Raw genomic sequence first — 22,191 nt, forward strand, 5'->3', positions numbered from 1 at the left:
TGCCCTTAATTGGCTCAGATCCTAAATTTCTGAGTACTGAGTACCGCTGCCTTTCTACTTTTGAAACCATCAGTATTACCATTGATTCTAGGAAGGGTGTGTCCCCTATCCCTTTTCCTCTTCTGCTTACCATACCTTTAACTTCCTAAACCAAGGTGCTTTGCGTGGGCCACCAGCTCCCTTGTAAGCGTTTTCTTCTGTTAGAACATGAGTTCCTATTGCCAGCATGAACAAGTTAGTTTTATGTTTACACTCTGAGCCCTTAGTGTGGTGCTTGACACATGCTTGTATGATGCATCCTTTTTCTTTTAGTAGTTTGATTTTTAATTAAAATTTTAATTTCTGAATTTTACAAACACAAGGGCATGTCTATGTAGAACACATAGAGAAACTGTGAATCTCTTTTCCATATGGTTTGCTTTCATATATATTATATATGCATATATGTATATCACACATTTCATGTATTTGTGTCATAAATCTACATTCATATATATAGTACACATATCACACACATTATATATGTAGAATAAATTTAACATATTACTTTCAGAATTGTCCCACTTATCTCTACTTTCTTGTGAACTTGGTTGGTTTTCTTCTCCCCTGTATACTTTTCAGATTACTTCTCTGGCCTTTTCTTTTTTCCTTATTACCCTCTCTGCTTTTTCCTTGGTGCTCCCTTTCTAATTAAAAATATAAGGAAAAAATACTCAGAGCAAATAAACATGGCCTGAATATATCCCCAAGGTGGCCTTATCCCCAAATGTTCATCTCCCTCCATGCCTTGCATCCATCCTCTCTGTCAGGAGATGGTAATATGTTTCACTGTAAGCCCTCTGGAAGTGTGTTTGGTCATTGTTGTGATCAGTTTGATAAGAGTCTTTTGAAGTTTTTATAGTTGTTATCTTACAAATAAGTCTTTAATGTTGACAGTTACTAAATTTTTCTCCTTGTACTGCTCACTATGTATCTTCTTTCTTATTGTTCTTATTTCCCAGCATTCTCTGAAATAATCTTCTTTGTTTCTTATAGGACAATAATGTTTCTTCTTTTTTTTTTTTAAATAAGTTTTAAGTGATGTTTTGTTTTTTATGTCACTGTGTTTTTATGCCCTTGTCAGTATCCTTTCCTCTCCTTGAGAGCCATCCCATATAGTGAATAATGTATTTTTAAGGACAAAAAAAGAAAAATAGTAGGAAAGAAATCAGCTTAACTAATTTTTGAAATCTGTTACTGAAATTAAAGTCTGAAACTGTACAATGTGGAACATTTGTGGGACTTCTGCCTCTTCAAAGGTGGGGAGGGGTTTGGAATACCTTCTTCTGTCTCTTTGAGTCATATTTATTTTTTATAAATTTGCAGTAGTCACTTGATTTTTTGTGTATTTGTGGTTCTTTCCATTTACATTGTAATCGTTGTACATATTATTTTCTTGGCTCTGTATGCTTCGCTCTGCATTGCTCTGTGCTTTTCTGTATTCTTCATATGTGTCATTTCTTATGCATAATAATATTCTATTATATTCATATTCTACAATTTGTTGCCAATGCTTTGCTATCACACAAAAAATGTTCTTATTAATATTTTGATATATATGAGATCTTTGGGTTATGAGCCCAGTAGGGAATCTCTGGGCCAAAGGATATGGACATTGTAGTTTATTTTATTTGCATAATTCCATATTGCTTTCCAAAATGGTTGTATGGATTTACTTTTCCACCACAATACACCAGGATACCTGTCTTCCCATAACCTATCCAACACTGGCTGTTTCTTTGTTCCAAGATGGCTGTATAAACTTGATGACTCTTCGCAAATAAGCATTCTACTGCGGTCTTTTCAAGATTCCTCCAGGCTGATTCCTTCCAGTCTGTGACAGAGTAATTTAAATTCCTCTTTCTGTGGCATACTAGGGAGAATTCTGTCCCTTCACAGTACAACTTTATGAAGTTTATGCAGCTATTCTGAAACATCTCTTTGACCTGTAGGGCATTAGTATCATTTCAGGGTTACAATTTAAAAATCGGTGTCAGGAAAACTAGAGAAACAGACGTGGTCAGATAGCTAGGTGACTCAGTGAATAGACTACTGGGCTTGGAGTCAGGAAGTCATTTGTTGTGAGGCTCAAATGAGATAATATTTATAAAAAGTGCTTAGTACAGTCCCTGGCACATTGTAGACATTGTGTTATTCCCTTTTTACTAATGAATACTTGTTTTACCAAATTCAGATATTTATGTTAAAGCATATATCAAATGTTAGCTACAATCAAGTTCTACCTCAGCTGCATTGAATAATTTGCTGATGAGTACTGTAAATATTTTTATGAATGTGAAAGGATACATATTCAAGATCTGATATGCATACACGTATATGTAGATATATATGTGTGTACATACATGTATATTTGTAGAAAGTAATTTTTGAAGTTATTAGAATATTTCCTGCATGGAAAGATAAGTCCTATGGTGCCTCAACTTCCTTCTTTTGGGGGAGGGAAGGGCAGAGGAAAGGAAACTAGTCTTTGCAACAGTTATATGGTAGTTAGTATGGGAGTCATTGTAGCTATTTTACAGAAGAGAAAACTGAAGTCCAGAGAGCTTAAATAACTAGCCAAGGTCAAGCAGTAAAAGTAAGGGAGACCAGAGAATAAAATCTGGGTGTTTTTAGACATGGTGTGTTCAGATGATAGAATCTTCCACTTAACATTGCTTTTGTCCCTTGTGTGGTTCATTTTGTGATGAACCAAAGTTTGATTGTTACTCTCTTTAGAATATAGAGGCGTAGACCTATATGGAATATATACGTCCTTTCCACATATGGCCAAGACCTCAGTTTCCAAAGTCAGTTGCTTATTTTTATTACCTTATGTTCCATTGGTTAACTATAAAGAAAAATGAAGGATTATTACTTATTTTTTTACTTTTTAATTACCAGACATGAAACATTGACTTCTGTGGTGTATGGAAATTGGTTGCTACTTCTTAGTAATAAGTTGTAGTTCTAAAGTAATAAGTACATCTACTTGTATTATTAAATTCATTTCTACAAGCATTTATTATCTGCTATATATGAATGATATATTACTATAAAATGCTGTGGATGCAAAATAAAAATAGTTCTATCCTCAAGGAACTTAAGGTCTGCCGAGAGAATGCAACATATTCATGTATGTATACATAAAGGATATATAAAGTAATTTCAGGGTTCAGAATGTTGATAATTGGGGGGTTCAGAAAAAAGGTGACACCAGATTTGTACTATGAAGGATGCCAACGTAGGAGGAATAACTAACATTTGTATGCCAGAGTTTGGGTCCAAAGATGTCTTGATAGAGTTTAAAGTCTTGTAGTTGGGTTAAAAAAAACAGCTTCACAGATTCAAGATGTGGGAAGTATACCTAGATACTAGGCAGTTGACAAACATCTCATCTATTTAGTCAGTGTAAGATAGATAAACACAGCACGTAGGAGGGCTGCTAGCACAGGTTCACTCTTGATCTGGTCAGACGGGAAAGACATGGGTTAATAATCTTGCTTCAGTTTTCTCAGAAGAGGATTTCTGATAATGGGAGAACAAACTCCTACATTACTCCCTAATCACCTTTCTTGCAGGGGTCTTGTTGGAAGGGAGAGACATCTTGATGGGTCAGTTGAGGCAGGCACAACTTGTGCATTCTCTGAAATCCCCTCAGATAGGGGCTGATTTGTACATTCAGCCCTCAGGTTCTCCATCTCATGACCAGTGCCCACCTGCTTTATAGGGCGCTAGACAAAGAAGGCATGTTGCCAGCAACAGCCTCCCAAGTTTATATCGCCTCATCCCTGTGTCTCACCGTGCAGCCACGGTGGATGTTTATATTATTTATCATTTATTATATAACAGTGCTCAAGCATGGAGGATATGTTTTGAACCATGATCATAGGAACTCATATCTAATACCATCTAATCTAATTAGTATCTAATACTAATAATCTAGTACAAGAGATTGTTAAGGCTATGGATCCTGGGAAACTGAACTCTAAGAAATAATAACAAAAACCACTTTTCATACACTAAAATCCACCTTCTATACAGTCAGCAAGGTCAATATAATTTAACAAATAAGCTAATGCAGTCTTAGGCTGAATTAAAACTGTGGTCTGAATTAAAACATTGTTTTTCAAAGCAAAGGAGGAAATAGTTCTACTGTACTCTGCTGTGGTCCGACCACACTTAAGTGTCACTTTTAAGGAAGGACATTAATAAAATTGAGAGAGGGAGACAAAGAGGATGGAGGGCACAGAGATCATGACATATGAGTACTGGTAAAAGGAACTGGAGAAGTCTTAGCAGGTGCAGGATAGCTCTCAAGAAAGTATTAGATTTGCCCTGCTTGTCCCCAGAGGGCAGAATTAGGAGTAATGGGTAGAACTTGGGATTATTTGGATAGTCTTATTGATAGTTTTTAAGCAAATGCTGGATGATAAGTTATTGTATATATTGCAGAGGGGATGTTAATGTACATTTTGGACTCAACCTCTGTGGGTCCTCTGTACTCTCTCTGTAGTAATAAGTGCATCCATTGTGATTTGATGAATTTAGTCGTGTGTGTGTATGTGTGTGTGTGTGTGTGTGTGTGTGTGTGTGTGTGTGCTGCCCTGCCCCCTTTCAATTAAATGTCATCAGTGGCAACTAGTAACTTAGTTTTGTTAATGTTTATGTTATCTATATATATATATATAGTTACAGTTATCTATCTATCTATATATATAGTTATCTATCTATCTATCTATCTGTCTATCTATCTATCTATTGTTAGCCTCCATTGTTGATATGCCTAATTTTTTTGGCCTAATTTCCTGTGGATCTGTGACCACATTAACACTCTAGAATACATGTGTAGAAGATAAATTACTCTCATGTATTTGAGAGATTGGTTAATTCCTTTCAAAATTGTTAATAGTACTGGTTGAACTGCTGACATTTTGCAGATCAGTCTTTCTCCCCTTCATTTGAGGCTAAAATAAGAAGAAAGACTACAACTCCAATGTAAAGTGTAGGCTTATGAGAAATGCTCTTAGTTATTATTCCTAGTTTCCCCAAAGGATCTAAGTAACCTTGTTGTTGTTCAATAACAAATCATTGATTTAGGATTTTTGGTGTTTGTTGTTGTTAAAGCACATGCAGATGACAATCCAGGCTCTCCAGGATGAACTGCGGATCCAGAGGGACCTAAACCAGCTATTTCAGCAAGATAGTAGTAATAGAGCTAGTGAACCCTTTGCAGCAGAGCTAACAGAGGAGAACTTTCAGAGGCTGCATGCTGAACATGAGAGGCAAGCCAAGGAACTCTTCCTTCTTCGTAAGACCCTGGAAGAAATGGAGTTGCGCATTGAGACTCAGAAACAAACACTAAATGCACGAGATGAGTCCATAAAAAAGCTCTTGGAGATGTTGCAGAGTAAAGGACTGTCTGCCAAGGCTACTGAGGAAGACCATGAGAGAACAAGACGCCTGGCCGAGGCAGAGATGCATGTACACCACCTGGAAAGTCTCCTGGAACAAAAGGAGAAGGAGAGCAATATGTTGAGAGAGGTGAGTGTCCAGCTTCTTTCTTGTCATTATCCTTATTTTGTCTTTTGCTAGCATCTCTTCCTAAATGCAGTGATCTATTTTGTTATCCTAGTGGAAGTAGGTATCTCCTTCTGTGTTGAATTTTTCAGTGATGTTTATTCTATCTCACCTACCAAGCAAGGGATAGCATTGTCTTGTCTGTATGCTGACTTAAAGTAGGCTGTTATATTTAGGTTTTTTTGGTATCTAAAGATTTAGGTACTCAGCTTCTTGTGACCTCTTACATTGTTCTTTATGTGAACATATAGAAGAAGCTAACTTAAGAAAAGCTGATTATTGTTCAGTTAAAAATGAATAAAATAAAACAATCACTTGTATTTAAGAGAGTGCAGAAAAAGATCTTGGTAGTTTTAATGAATGGTTGCCCTGGGGTTTCCATGGAAATAGTTACCTTAACTGTAAAAGAGCATTTGATAAAACCATCCACCACTGGGTTGGTACAGCCAGAAAAGGTATATATACAGGAATGGTGACCTGTACATTTTAAAGAAAAATTCAGTCTTCATCTAATATTCAGCCATCCTTTTTGAATTTAAGCAAAACATAAATGAAAACTATTCATCTTTGATAAGAAAAAACAAAATTAATAGCAATAGTAATCCTTTTGTGATTGATTAGTATGTTACTTTCATTTATACATAACAAGATTCTTTTAGTCTTTTACCTTAAAAATGCCATCCTTTGTAACTAAGAGGATAGAGAATATATTTTCTCAAATTGTTATCTGTAATATCTACTTGAAATTTCTTTAGTGTTCAATTCTAGTTGAACATAAATGACCCTTATTTTTCAGTTTGCTTTCTGTTTCTCTATGAAGCATTAAATATAATTTTATGTATAATGTTTTAGGAGCTCTGCCTTCACTCTGGCTTCAAAGTGGAGAAAACCTTTATAAACATATATCCTCATAGGATTTAGAGGTTGAAAGGACCCCATGAATCTAGTCAAATTTGTTCATTTTATAAATGAGGCCCAGGGGGATGGTTAATCAGATATCATGAGAATATTTGCCATGTTTGGAAGAAAAGCACTGCATAATGTACATGTAAAATAGGATTACTATTTGGAATGTTTATTGAATACACCTAGGAGAAATCACTTTATTTTGATCTTAATAGGTTCCTAGGAATAATAGAACAAAAGATATCATGCAGGTGATTTGGCTCAAGAGATTTATTTGCAGTTCCCTTTATAGCTTTTTATTTTTTTTAACAGAGAAGAGATTTGCCCTTATATTGCATGCTGTAATGAAATTAATCCTTAAAAGAATTGTCAAGTTTTTGAAGATTAAGATATATCTCAGTTAAAAGTGATAATAAATTAAAATTACCTCTTTAAACTAAAAAAAAGTACAAGAAAACTGAAGATTAGGGTATTTAAGAGTTTATTAAAAGGAAAGCTGTGGCAGTAATATTTTAGGGAAAGATATAATAGCTCCTTCTGAAAAGTGTCCATAGCTAGGTAGGTAATTTTAGTATAACATATGGCCTGTACAGAAAAAGAGAAAGATTTTACACAATGTAGTATAGTCCAAATATATTTAAATTGTATATCCCCTTAAATCTTTACAAATTGGAATCTGGAGGGAGGCCTAATGGAGGGAGGCCTAATCCTTTTACCACCCCCAACCTCCTTTATTACCTAGTATTTATATTTCAAATCAAGTATTCACTATACCATTTTATTTATATTTTGGCATTTATTGATTATTATATGATCAGTTCTCAAAAGATTCTTGTATAATTGGGAATGTTTTACACTGAATAGGGAAACATGGGGGAAAGGGATGAAAGGAGAATAAGAAGAAAGGAAGGTTAAGGGAAAGGCAGCTGGTGTACAGCAGATGGAGCACTGGGAGTCAGGAAGTCTCATCTTCCTGAGTTCAAATCTGGCCTCCAGATTTACTGCCCTGTATGACCCTGACAAGTCACTTAATCTTGTTTGCCTCAATTTCCTCATCTGTAAAATGAGCTGAAAAAGGAAATGGCAAACTACTTCAGTCTTTTTGGGGTCACAGAGAGTCAGGCATGACTGAAAAACAACTGAACAGCCACAGCAGAGCATACCTCCCTTTCAGAAGGGACAGGAGCATAAGAAATTAGTATGAAGGGAAATACTCATTTAGTGATATTAACTGTGAATTTTAATGTTATGAACTCATACCTTTGCAACATTGCTTAAATACACCCCCTTCTCTTCTCTGACATTTCCACCACTCTAGTACAGGCCCCCATCTTCTCACACCTGGATTACTGCAATAACTTCTTGGTGCGTTTGCCACCTCAATTCTCTCCTTACTCCAGTCCATTCTTTATTCAACCTCGAAAAGTGAATTTTCTGAAATGCTGCCTCCCTCTCCCCCTATTCGCTCCCCCCAGTTAAATATCAGTTGCTCCCTTTTGCCGCCACGAGCAAATACAAAATTCCCTGTCACGCAAAGCCCTTCATAACCTAGGCCCCTTCTACCTTTCCAGTCCCTTTATATCTTACTCCCTGACACATACTCTTCAGTCCAGTGACACTGGCCTTCTGACTGTTTCACAAACACGACACTCCATCTCTTGGCTCTGGGCATTTTCTCTGATTGTCCTTTATGCCTGGAATGCCCTACCACCTTATTTCTGCCTGTGACCTCCCTGGCTTCCTTTAAGTCCCAATTGAAATCCCATTTTCTATGAGAAGCTTCCCCATCCCCTCTTAATTCCAGGACCTTCCCTCTGTCAGTTATTTCTAATCTGTTCTGTATCTAGCTTGTTTTGTATGTATTTCTTTGCTTGCTGTCTCCTTCATTAGATTGTATGGTCCTTAAAGGCAGGAACTGCCTTTTACTTCTTTTTTGTATCCCTAATACTTTGCACAGAGCCTGACACATAGTAGGTGCTTAATAAATATTTATTGATTAATTGAATATATCAGAATACAGAGTCCAGCGATACAAGAAATAAAGTCAAAACAGAAAATACATACAGCATCAAAATAAGGAACTGAAACAAAATCTGTTTTGCTTCAACTGAAGTAAAAAAGACAAGGGATAGCAATCATGATTTGAGTTAAGGCAACAGCAGAAAATAGACTTAATTAAAAGATGTAAACAGGAAAACTACATTTTGTTGAAAGATACAAAGATAATTAATATTAAACAAGCATACGCCAAATAGCATAGCATATAAATGCTTAAATTAAAGTTTAAATGAATTACAAGGAGAAATTGACAGTAAAGTTACAATAGTGGGAAATCTCTACTTCTTTCAGATTATGATTAATTTAATCACAGGATAAATAAAAAGGAAGGGATCTGAATAGAATTTTAGAAAATTTATCTCTGATAGACCTAAGGTCTATTAGATTGTTGAATGAGAATAGAAACGAGTTGATTCTATTTGGCAGCTGTACATGGAAACTTTAAAAACTATGTTTTATGGCATAAAAACCTTAGAAACAAATGTAGAAAATCAAAATATTAAGCCTGTCTTTTAAGGACCATGATGCAATAAAAATTATGTTAAATAGAGAACTGCTGAAAAAATGAAGAATTAATTTAAGACTTAATATTGTTAACAGTGTATAAGGCAGGGAACAAATCATGGAAGCAATTGGTGATTTTGTGAAAGATAGCATTTCAAAATTTTTGGGATGGAGACAAAGCAATCTTTTGGGGAAAACATATATGCCTAAACACTTTCCTTGATAAAAGAGAAGAAAAAGAAGAACAGTGAGTTGGGCATAAAAATAAAAAAAACTTAGAAAACCAGCAAATGAAACTACAAATAAACACCAAAATAGAAATCTTGAAAGTCAAAAGAAGAGATTAATAAAATTGAAAGCAAAAAAAAAAAAAAAGGATTTAGTTAGTAAATAGTACTAGATACTCATCGGTTGGGGAAAAATACTCATCGGTTTGGGGAAAAAAACCAGTATCTTAGACAAAACCATTAGTTAGTTTGATTACAAAAGGAAAGAAAATCAAATTAGCAGTATTAAAAGGGTGAATTCAGAATTTAAAAAAAATGCATTATTAGAAACTAGTTCACCTAGTTATATGCCAGCAAAACTGACACTTGAAATAAAATGGATGAATATTAACAAAAACAAAATGCCCAGATTAACAAAACAAGAAATGGAGCTCTTAACAGATTTCAGAGAAAGAAATTGAAGAAGTTACACATGGTTTCTCAAAAAAACCCAAACAAACCTCAAAACAAACAAAAAAACCCCAATTTCTGAGTCATGAGTTTATAAGCAAATTCTCTCAATTATTAAATAATAACCCCCAAACTATAGAACTATTTGAAAGAGTGGGGAGAGGGGGAAGAGCATATCAAATTATTTCTTTGATATGCTTATGGTCTTGATGCCTAAGCTAAGAAGAGCCAACACAGAAAAAGAAACTTTGTATCCATTGGATTGGCAAAGTGAATAAAAAGAAAATGACATGTTGGAGATCTGTGGGAAAATAGGTACATTGATAGACTGTTCCTTTAGTTGTGAATTGGTCCAACCATTCTGGAAAGAAATTTGAAACTCTTCCCCAAAAGTTATTAAAGCTTGCTTACCTTTTGTCCCAATTATATGGTTACTAGGCCTATTCCTCAAGGAGATTAATGAAAGAGAAAAAAGACCTGTATGTTACAGAACCATAGCAGCTCTTCCCCCTACTCCCTAACACCCATGGCCGCCCCTCCTTGACATTCTCAGCTGAGGACTTTTTTCTCATATTTTTCAGAAAAAACTTAGGCCATTCACCATGAATTTCCAGCTTAGTCATTCCACCAAAACTGCTTTCACCAAAGTTGCTGACTGCCAAATTCTCTGGTCATTGTCCTTTTCTCAATTCTTGTTCTCTTTGTCATTACAGCCCTTGATATTTTCAATTACCCTTTCTAATACAGTAGAGTCTTAATAAATAAATGGTTTTTCTATACTTAGTGCTTAGCACAGTACCTGACACTTAGTAGGTAGGTGCCTAAATGACTGAGTATTCAAACTAGTGAAATCATAGGTTTTTGAATTATTGAAGTAGGTTATATTATATATTACTTAGTAAACTTAGTATTACTATAGTAAACTATATGTAATATATAAATGTAATATGTAAACTATAGTAAACTATATAATATTTTGATTTTCTACATTTGTTTCTAAGGTTTTTGTGCCCTAAAACACAGTTTTTAAAGTTTCCATGTACAGCTGCCAAATAGAATCAACTCATTTCTATTCCCATTCAACATTCTAATAGACCTTTAGGTCTATCAGAGATAAATTTTCTAAAATTCTATTCATATCCTTTATTTATTTTGTGATTAAATTAAGTGTAAAAGAGTTGAGCTCAACATCAGAGTTTCTTTCTAGACCAGGGGTTTTTAACCTGTGTTCCATGTGCTTAAGAAAAATTCTTTCCATAACTATATTTCTTTTTTTTTTTTAATTAATTAATTTATTTAACTTTTAACATTCATTTTCACAAAATTTTGGGTTCCAAATTTTCTCCCTATGTGTCCCCTCCCCCTACCCCAAAATACCGAGCATTCTAATTGCCCCTATCACCAATCTGCCCTCTCTTCTATCATCCCTCCCTTCCCTTGTCCCCATCTTCTCTTTTGTCCTGTAGGGCCAGATAACTTTCTATACCTCATTGCCTGTATTTCTTATTTCCTAGTTGTATACAAGAACAATCCTCAACAGTTGTTCCTAAAACTCTGAGTTCCAACTTCTTTTCATCCCTCCCTCCCCACCCATTCCCTTTGGAAGGCAAGCAATTCAATATAGGCTATATCTGTGTAGTTTTGCAAATGACTTCCATAATAGTCATGTTGTGTAAGACTAACTAGATTTCCCTCCATCCTATGCTGCCCCCCATCGCTTCTATTCTCTCTTTTGATCCTGTCCCTCCCCAAGAGTGTTGACTTCAAATTGCTCCCTCTTCCCATTGCCTTCCCTCCCATCATCCCCCCTACCCTGCTTATCCCCTTCTCCCCCACTTTCCTATATTGTAAGATAGGTTTTCATACCAAAATGAGTGTGCATTTTATTCCTTCCTTTAGTGGAATGTGATGAGAGTAAACTTCATGTTTTTCTCTTACCTCCCCTCTTTTTCCCTCTACTAAAAAGTCTTATGCTTGCCTCTTTTCTGAGAGATAATTTGCCCCATTCCATTTCTCCCTTTCTCCTCCCAATATATTTCTCTCTCACCTCTTAATTTCATTCTTGTAAGATATGATCCCATCCTATTCAATTCACTCTGTGGGTGTGTGTGTGTGTGTGTGTGTGTCTGTGTGTCTGTGTGTCTGTGTGTCTGTGTGTGTGTGTGTGTGTGTGTGTGTGTGTAATCCCACCAACTATCCAGATACTGAAAAGTTTCAAGAGTTACAAATATTGTCTTTCCATGTAGGAATGTAAACAGCTCAACTTTAGTAAGTCCCCTATGACTTCTCTTTGCTGTTTACCTTTTCATGCTTCTCTTCATTCTTGTGTTTGAAAGTCAAATTTTCTTTTCAGCTCTGGTCTTTTCATCAAGAATGCTTGAAAGTCCTCTATTTCATTGAAAGACCATTTTTTCCCCTGAAGTATTATACTCAGTTTGGCTGGGTAGGTGATTCTTGGTTTTAGTCCTAGTTCCTTTGACTTCTACAATATTGTATTCCATGCCCTTCGATCCCTTAATGTAGAGGCTGCAGATCTTGTGTTATCCTGATTGTATTTCTACAATACTTGAATTGTTTCTTTCTAGCTGCTTGCAATATTTTCTCCTTGGCCAGGGAACTCTGGAATTTGGCCACAATGTTCCTAGGAGTTTCTCTTTTTGGATCTCTTTCAGGCGGTGATCAGTGGATTCCTTGAATACTTATTTTGCCCTCTGGTTCTAGAATGTCAGGGCAGTTTTCCTTGATAATTTCATGAACGATGATATCTGGGCTCTTGTTTTGATCATGGCTTTCAGGTAGTCCCATAATTTTTAAATTGTCTTTCCTGGATCTATTTTCCAGGTCAGTTGTTTTTCCAATATTTCACATTATCTCCCATTTTTTCATTCTTTTTGGTTTTGTTTTTGATTTCTTGGTTTCTCATAAAGTCATTAGCCTCCATCTGTTCCATTCTAATTTTGAAAGAACCATTTTCTTCAGTGAGGCTTTTGGACCTCCTTTTCCATTTGGCTAATTCTGCTTTTCAAAGCATTCTTCTCCTCACTGGCTTCTTGAACCTATTTTGCCAATTGAGTTAGTCTATTTTTCAAGGTGTTATTTTCTTCCGCATTTTTTTGGGTCTCCTTTAGCAAGGTGTTGACCTGCTTTTCATGCTTTTCTTGCATCTCTTTCATTTCTCTTCCCAGTTTTTCCTCCACCTCTCTAACTTGATTTTCAGTATCCTTTTTGAGCTCTTCCGTGGCCTGAGCCCATTGAATATTTATTTTGTCTGTTTGGGATGCAGAAGCCTTGACGTTTATGTCTTTCCCAGATGGTAAGCATTGTTCTTCCTCATCAGAAAGGTAGGGAGGAGATATCTGTTCACCAAGAAAGTAACCTTCTATGGTCTTATTTTTTTTTCCCTTTTCTGGGCATTTTTCCAGCCAGTGACTTGACTTCTGAGCTTCCTCTTCACACCCACCTCGCCTCCAGATCCACCCAGCCTCCACCCAGCTGGCACTTGGGGTCTGAGATTCAAATGTTGCTTTCCAGCCTTAGGGTTTTGGCGGGGTGGGGCTGCTATTCAGTGTGAGATTAAGTTCAGGTGCTCAGGTGGGGGCAGGGCCGCCAGGAGGGGCTCAGTTCCCTCAGGGGGTTTATGTGGAGACCTTCAACAGTGAATCCGACCTCCTGCCTGCTGTGGGAGCCCCCATCCACTGCCACCTCAGCTGCTGCCTCCCAAGGGGGCCTGAGTTATGGGGGCACCTCACTCCCCTCTCTGCTAACTGAGAAGTCCCTCTCACTGACCTTTGGTGTCTGTGGGTGGAGGGACTTGCGCAGCCACTGGAGATTCTGTCCCTGGAGCCTGCTCGGATCCGCTCGTCCAAGGCAGGGCTGGGCTCTGCTCCCAGTCCAGTGTGCGATGGACCTTTCCTGTCAGTTTTTCAGGTGTCTCTGGAACAGAAATCTTCTCTGCTCCATTGTTTTGTGCCTTCTGCTGCTCCAGAACTTGTTGGGAGTTCTTCTTTACGGGTAATTTATGGGCTGTGGGTTTGGAGCTAGCATATGTGTATCTTTCTACTCCGCCATCTTAGCTTCTCTCCCCACCCCCCCCACCCGGATATTTCTATATAATAAATTTCCTTTGTTACCCCATATATTTTATTTTACACATTTAAAATTAATTAATCTCAGAAGGAGCCCATAGCACAAAAATGGTTAAGAATCCCTGATTTAGAAATTTTGCTCACTAATGACAGAATTTTTTTATTAGCCTTTTTTTGGTCTGAGTGATAAAATGGGGGTTTCATCTCATAAAATGTTATTATCAGGCTACAATTGGATGTCTTTGAATTTTCTAGATAAAAGCCCAGTGATTTTCCAGTTAAAAATTGCTCCTTCCTTGAAAAACATGCAATTTAAAGCAAAAAAACAAACCCCAAAATAAAAATTCATCCAGTATATTCTGTTTTGTTGGGAGATTGTAGACTCCTTATCTTCATCCCATCTTCTGCTCTTTTACCTTGATTGATGTGAAAATGACACCATCTGGTGGGCAAACTTCAAACTCTAGGAGGTTCCTTCCAGCAAATCCACAAATAAAGCAGAGCAAAAAACCCAGAGTGTGCCTACAGCCAAACCACCCTTGCCTGGTGAGGTCATAGACATGTAGGGTCATTGGCTGCTGAGTGGGTGCTGAATGAATTTAGGTCTTGACTTGGTGACAGGAAGACCAGAGTTCAAATCATGCCCCAGGTGGCTGCTAGTTGTGTGAGCTTGGGCAAATCACTTGGCCTCTTCATATCTCATTTTCCTTATTTGTAAAATGAAAGGATTAAACTTAGGAACTTCTAAGGGCCCTTCCTTTATAAATCTGTGACCCTAGCAGTTCTGAGGTTTACTGGGAGTGGGGCATAGAAAAGGGTAGAGTAAGAAGAATGGAAAGGGAAAGAGGAGGGCACAGGAGACAGTTCATTGCAACTGTCAGTAATTCAGGAGAGAGATCATCTAGTGAGTATAAGAGGAAGAAGAAACAAACAGTGATGATTGGTGATTGATTTACTTTTGCCCTGATGACAAAAAGATGTTTGCCATCTCTCTGGGATGTGATGGTTGACTTTCCAAGACTTGCAAAACCTTATAGGCAGTGCCACTTTTGCTCTTTAATGTGGGCACAAGTGATGCTAGCAGGAACAATCTAAAATGCCATGCTGAAGATGGTAAAATCTTGGATGAGAATCTCATGGTCTTAGGAACACAAGTAATATTTCATCATTGTTACCTAATGAAGGCAAATCCTTCTGAAGTAAAGATTTAGGAATGCTGGTTAAGAAAGTAATTTGAGGGGCAGATAGGTGGTGCAGAAAATAGAGCACTGGGCCTGGAGTCAGGAAGACTTGAGTTCAAAAATGGCTTCAGATAATTACTAGCTGTGTGACCTGGGGCAAGTCACTTAATTGAGTGACTTAATTCACCTGATTGCTTCCCCTGAAAAAAAAAAACAAAAGAAAATATCATTTGTAAAGAGAATTTGCCATTTATTGTTCATTGTCAGCCTTGAAGTGCCATAGTAATTTGATCTTGGTGATATGCTTTTTGCCATTTTTTTATCAGATGATAACCTGATGGTAAAGAAAGACCTTGAGCCCATATATATAAGGTTTGGTTAAGGGAATGAGGGATGTTTAGCCTGGAGAAGCGAAAACTCATGGTTTTTATAATAATAATAAAATAATAATAATAATAATAGCAGTTGTTTGTCCTTTGTTTTCAAAGAGGACTAGTAACATCGTGGGGTGATGGCTTGAATTGTATGTGAATTGGATTTAAATCATTAGAGTCCAGTGGCAGGAAAAATGTCAGGATGAATGGTGATGACCTGGGATGTACTGGATGATGGTGTCTTTGATGCCTGATCAAAGTCCGAGTGCTTCCCAGCATCTTCATCCACTGCCTTTGTGGTCATTGGAATAAGGTCTTCTTGTCTGTCCATTCTCCTGGGGGAGGTTTTTACATCCTTGGAGTAAACTCATCTATGGATTTGAGACTTACTAGTTACCCTCAACCTGGTTTATCGTGTCTCCTTAGACAGTTTTACCAGGGTATGACCACTGCACGTGCTACTGCTGTTTGGAGTCACTGAGGATACAGTTAGAAAAAAGAAAGATAGCAATAATAATAGCATTCATATAGTGCTTTAAGGTGTGTAAAGCACTGTTCATAACTGTGTTCAAGTAGTTGAATGACTGTTTTATGTAGGAGGACCTAGATTTGTTCCATTTAGCCCCATGGAGCAGAAACAGCAACATTGGATGAAAGTTGTATTGGTGGAAGGAGTTTCTCACACCAATAAAATTACAGGTTAAGATAAATAAAAAATGTCTCTTTTTGTCTCTTATGTCTTCCTCCATCCTTTCTTTGGTTATGTAATATAAACATAGATATGAAAGATCACATCATCATAAAAAAATTTGCCTTGGATATCCATTTGGACCTTATCTTTGTATATGGCACAAGGTATTATCTAAGCTCATTTTCTTATTTAAAATGTTTTTGGTATATTGATAATTTTTGTTTTGGTTGGGTCAGTTTTGAAACCTAGATTGCATGTTAGAGAAGTAAATTCAGATATAATCTGTCACAAACTCGAAGATAATCATTTCTCACCAAGGATAGTTCTCCTCATTTGCATCATTGAAGTCCAAAATCAGATCCAGAATAAATCTTTCATGCATTCTCCCACCTTTTGAAGGATAAACTTATCATTAAGGCAAATAAAAAATGACCAGTGTAATATTATCGTTCTTCCAACAATTATTCCAGCATTCATCATTCCCTTCTTTTGTTGTCTTTGCTGACTTACTGGGTGTGAAGTAAAACCTCAGAGTTGTTATAAAATGCATTTCTTTTGTTAGTGATTTGGAGCAATCTTTCCTATGGTTGATAATAGTTTTCATTTCTTTTGAGAGCTGTTTGTTCATATCTGTTGACCATTTATCCATTGTATTAGTTGACTCTTTCTCTTGGATATCAGACTGTCATCAGAGATATTTGATCCAAACTTTTACATGTATGTGTGTGTATCTTATATTTATATCTATGTAACTGAATATACACACACCAGTTGACACCTTCCATTATCCTTTCTTCATTGCTAATTCTTACTCTAATCAACTTAATAAAATAAGTATTTTGTTCAGGTAGCAGCTTTTTATCTTCATGTAATTGAAAGTTTTTTAATTTTTGTGGTGATCTCTGTCTCTTGTTTGGTTAAGAATTCTCCTTATCTGCTGTGAAAAACTACCTGATCTGGTTCTCTTCTGATATTTCTGTGCTGACTCTCTTAATATTCAGGGCATATATTCATTTTGTAGCATTTGTTGTAAGATACTGAATTTAAAACCACTCCTTGTCAACTGCATTCCAGTTTTCCACAGAGTTCCTGTCAAATAAGGGGTTATTTTCCAATTAATGTATAGACTTAGGTTTATCAAGCAGTAGTTAATGAGTTCACTTGCTAAACCTAATTTCTGCCAAACTGCTTTATACTTTTCCTGAGCGCTTCCACCAGGGGACCCAAATATGTTTTTGATTTTATTCCAGAGTTTATCTTCTGTTGAATCTCTTTTCTGTTTTTTAATCATTACCAAATATTATTTACATTAGTACTTTATAATATAACTTGTGATTTTGTAATGCTATGATGTCTTCATTTCTGCCTTTTTTTCATTATTTTCCTCTAGTTTGCATTATATATTAAGATGATCTGTTCATGTAAGAAAATCTGGGAACCAGAGACTGAAATAAGTGACATTATTATCAGAATGTACTAGTTTACCTGACTGGAAAGAAGAAATAAATGAGTTTAGGAAACAGATCACTAATCTTACAAGAGAGGATTGATGATGATGGAGTTAGATTATCTGGGCATCTGCTAAAAACAGCCAATAATTTTTTATTTGCCTTCATGATAATTTTATCCTTCAAAAGGCAGAAGAATGAATGAAAGATTTATTCTGGATCTGATTTCTCACTGGGCTTCTGTAATGCAAATGAAGGGAAACCTTTCTTGGTGGGAAATGCTTATCTTTGAATTTGTGACAGATTATATCTGAATTTACTTCTATAACATGCAATCTAGGTTTTGGTGAGCAGAAGTCAGAGGGTTAGGATAAAGGATAGATTGGATCCTATCGATCCAGATTTTTCTGGGGAAGCTTTCTCTGAAGAGATATGATACTTTTTAGAATGAAATTCTCAAGGCATAAGGAGAAACTTCCATTGAGAAGGAAAAGGGGAATTTTAAGAGAATGATGGATGCACAAGAAATTCTTTTTTTTTTTGTTTAGTATTTTATTTTTCCCCTGTTACATGTAAAGACAATTTTAACATTCGTTTTTTAAAACTTTGAGTTCCAAATTCTCTCCCTTCCTCCCTCCCCACTCCCCCTCATTGAGAAGGCCAGCAATTCAGTATTGGTTATACATGTGTGGTCATGCAAAACATATCCAACATAGTCACGTGGTAAAAGACCTACATAGGCCCAAAAAACTTCAAGAAAAAAAAAGCATGCTTCAAGCTGCATGCAGACACCATTGGTTATTTCTCTGGGGATGGGTAGCAGTTTTTGTTGTTAAATCCTTTAGAGTTGTCTTGGATCCTTGTATTGTTTAGAATAGCTAAGTCACTCCCAGCTGATCATCTTAAAATATTGCTGTTACTTTATACATAGCACATTTCACTTTGTATCAGCCCATACAAGTCTTTCCAGGTTTTTCTGAGAGCATCCTGCTCATCGTTTCTTATAATATTCCATCACAATTACATACCACAACCTGTTCAGCCATTCTCCATCTGATGGGCATTCCCTCAGTTTATAATTCTTTGCTACCAGAAAAGAACTGCTAGAAATATTTTTATACATATAGGTCCTTTTCCTTTTTGTTTATTATCTCTTTTGGGATACAGACCTAGTAGTGGTATTGCTAGCTAGATCAAAGGGTATGCATGGTTTTATAGCCCTTTGGGCATAGTTCCAGATTACTCTACAGAATGATTGAATTGGTTCACAACTCCACCAACAATACATTAATGTCTCATTTTTCCTGTATCTCTTCCAACACTTGTCATTTACTTTTTCTGTCCTGTCAGCCAGTCCATTAGATATGAGGTAGTACCTCAGAAATGTTTTAATTTGCATTTATGGAATCAATAGTGAGTTAGAGTATTTTTTCATATGGTTATAGATAGCTTTGATTACTTCATCTGAAAACTGATCATATCTTTTGATCATTTATCAATTGGGGAATGGCTTTTACTTTTATAAATTTGACTCACTTCTCTATATGTTTGAGAAATGAGATCTTTATCAGAGAAACCTGCTTCAAAATTTTTTCATAGTTACTATTGCTGACTGTATTGCCCTCCATCCTATCTTGCTTTCCCCTACCCCCATTTATTCTGTTCTCTCTCTCTCTCTCTCTCTCTCTCTCTCTCTCTCTCTCTCTCTCTCTCTCTCTCTCTCTCTCCCCCCACCCCATCCCTCCTTAAAAGTGTTTTGCTTGTGACTACCCCCACCTTCAGTCTGCCCTCCCTTTTGTCACACGACCCTGGCCCCTTTCTCTTATCCTCTTCCCCTCCTACTTTTCTGTAGGATAAGTTAGATTTCTAAACCCAATTGAGTGTTTATGTAATTCCCTCTTTGAGCCAATTCTGATGAGAGTAAGGTTCACTCACTCCCCCTCTTCCCCTGTACTGTAAAAACTTTTTCTTTCCTCTTTCATGTGAGATAATTTACCCCATTCTCCCTCTCCTTTTCTTTCTCCCAGCATATTCTTCTCTCTCCCCTTAAATTGATTTGTTTCGATATCATACCTTCATATTCAACTCACACCTGTGCTGTCTATATATACTCCTTCTAACTACCCTAGTAATGAGAAAGGTCTTATGAGTTACAAATATCATCTTCCCATGTAGGAATGTAAACAGTTTAAACTTATTAAGTGCTTCATGATTTCCCTTTCCTGTTTACTTTTTTAATGCTCCTCTTGAGTTGCATTTGAAAGTCAGATTTTCTATTCAACTCTGGGCTTTTCATCAAGAATGCTTGAAACTTCTCTATCTCATTGAATGTTCATTTTTTCCCTTGAGGGATTATACTGTTTTCCTGGGTAGGTAATTCTTGGTTGTAATCCTAGCTCCTTTGCCCTCCAGAATATCATATATTCCAAGCCCTCTGAACCCTTTAATGTAGAATCTGTTCAGTCATGTAATATATCCTGACTGTGGCTCCATGATACTTAAAATTGTTTCTTTCTGACTGTTTGCAATATTTTCTCCTTGACCTGACAACTCTGGAATTTGGCTATGATATTCCTGGCAGCTTTCATTTTGTGAGTTCTTTCAGGAGGTGGTCAGTGGTGGATTCTTTCAGTTTCTATTTTACCCTCTGGTTCTAGAATATCAGGACAGTTTTCCTTGATAATTTCTTAAAAGATGATATTTAGGCTCCTTTTTTTTTTTTTGATTGTGGCTTTTAGGTAGCTTAATAATTTTTAAATTCTCCTTCCTGGATCTATTTTCCAGGTCACTTGTTTTTCCAGTGAGATTTTTTTGCATTGTCTTCTATTTTTTCATTCTTTTTGTTTTCTCTTATTGTTTCTTGAGTTCTCATAAAGTCATTAGCTTCCATTTGCTGCATTCTAATTTTTAAGGAATTATTTTCTTCAGTGAGCTTTTGGACTTCCTTTTTCATTTGGCCAATTCTGCTTTTTAAGGCATTTCTCTCCTCATTGGCTTTTTGGGCCTCTTTTACCATTTGACCTAGTCTATTTTTTAAGATGTCATTTTCTTCAGTATTTTTTTGTGCTTCCTTTACCAAGCTGTTGACTCATTTTTCATGACTGTCTTGCATCATTCTCATTTTTCTTCTCAATTTTTCCTCTAATTCTCTAACTTGATTTTCAGAATCCTTTTTGAGCTTGTCCATGGCCTGAGACCAATTCATATTTTTCTTGGAGGCTTTTGAAGTAGAAGTTTTGAATTTGTTGTCTTCTTTTGGTTGTGTTTTGATCTTCCTTGTCATCATAATAACTTTCTAAAGGCAAAAGTTTTTTTTTCTCTACTGTTTAGTAGTCATTTTCTCCACCTATTACTTGCCTTTTCACTCTTTGTTAAGGTAAGGTTCTGCTTCCAGGCTGGAGTGTGCATTGTTCCAAACTTTCAGGGGTTTTGTCAGCTCTTTTCAGAGATACTTCTAGAGCCCTATAAGTTTTCAGTTCTTCCAAGGTGGTAGGATCTAAGGCAGAGGATCCTAAACTTATTTGGCCTACTTGCCCCATTAAAATATATATATATATATATATATATATATATATATATATATATATATATAAAACCTAGTGCCAACCCTGCACTCCTGAAATCTATTTTAACACCTTTTTTTGAAATTTGTGTCATTTCAAAAAAAAAAAAATTATTTTTTAAAAATGCCACATCTTACATTTAATAATTACTGTGAATTTGTGAGGGTTTTTTTCCTGCATTGAAATTTTGATGACACATGGTAACCATGTAGTATTTCTTCCAGTGCAGGCTGAACCTCCTGTTAATGTGGGACATGCTGACTTGCAAATATTTTTTTGTTAGGACCTGTTGGTAGACTTGAGCACTGATAGGGTAAAACTTGTATTTTGTGTGTTTATTTGAAAAATAATGTAATTACTATGACTTTACCTCTCTTTGACAACAGATGAAACATGTACAAATGGTTTTTCAAAATTTTCTTCTCTTCTTTCCTAATGCTTCCATTGCCCTCTTATTTTTATTTAACGTTCTCCAATTGCATCTGAGGCTACTCACACCCCATGAATTGTTCCAGTGCCCCCAGGGGGCTGTATCACTCACTTTGGGAACCTCTGAGCTAGAATCACCTGTTATCATTGGTCTTTTGGACATCGCACAGGTACCTCAGACTCAAAATGTCCCAAGCAGAACTCACCATCTCTCTTCCCAAATTTATCTTCTCTTCCTAAATAACCCGAAATATTACTCTCCAGACGCCAGTCTCTGCTCTGTCCATCCCAGAGCAGCAGTATTGATGTCTTTCTTAACTCCTCACACTCAGTCATCCAACATATCAAAGCCATTGTCAGATTTTGTCGTTTACCTTGAAAGCATCTCTAGTGTTCGTCCTCTTTTCTCTACCCACGTAGCTGCAATTCTGGTATAGATAGATCCTCATTATCTCTCACCTGGGCCTCTTCGTGCTCCTTCTCCCCTCCCCATTCATGTTGGACTACTGCTTCTACAAGTCTTTAAATTTCTGCGGCTTCATTTTCTTTATCTCCAAGGGATGAGAGGAATTCTATTTGCTCTTCCTCTGTCACAGGGCCTCAGTATATTGTGAGGGTCCGATATATGTGATAATACCTGATAGATTGGAATGTTCTAT

General features: G+C 36.4%; 1 protein-coding gene across 11 annotated transcripts in view; it reads left to right on the top strand.

Moving 5' to 3' along the window:
• The window catches only part of ERC1 (ELKS/RAB6-interacting/CAST family member 1), a 406,669-nt gene that overhangs the window by 79,814 nt on the left and 304,664 nt on the right, over nt 1–22,191 (top strand). For all 11 annotated transcript variants that reach the window (XR_011977073.1, XR_011977072.1, XR_011977074.1 and 8 more), the window contains exon 3: nt 5,164–5,580. Coding sequence is in view for 7 of the 11 variants with exons in the window: in XM_072654117.1 (XP_072510218.1) it covers nt 5,164–5,580 (417 nt within the window). In the remaining 4 variants the exon portion in view is untranslated. The remainder of the gene's footprint in view (nt 1–5,163; nt 5,581–22,191) is intronic.

The sequence above is a fragment of the Notamacropus eugenii genome, chromosome 3 (assembly GCF_028372415.1).
Source record: "Notamacropus eugenii isolate mMacEug1 chromosome 3, mMacEug1.pri_v2, whole genome shotgun sequence".
In the NCBI taxonomy this organism is placed as follows: domain Eukaryota; kingdom Metazoa; phylum Chordata; class Mammalia; order Diprotodontia; family Macropodidae; genus Notamacropus; species Notamacropus eugenii.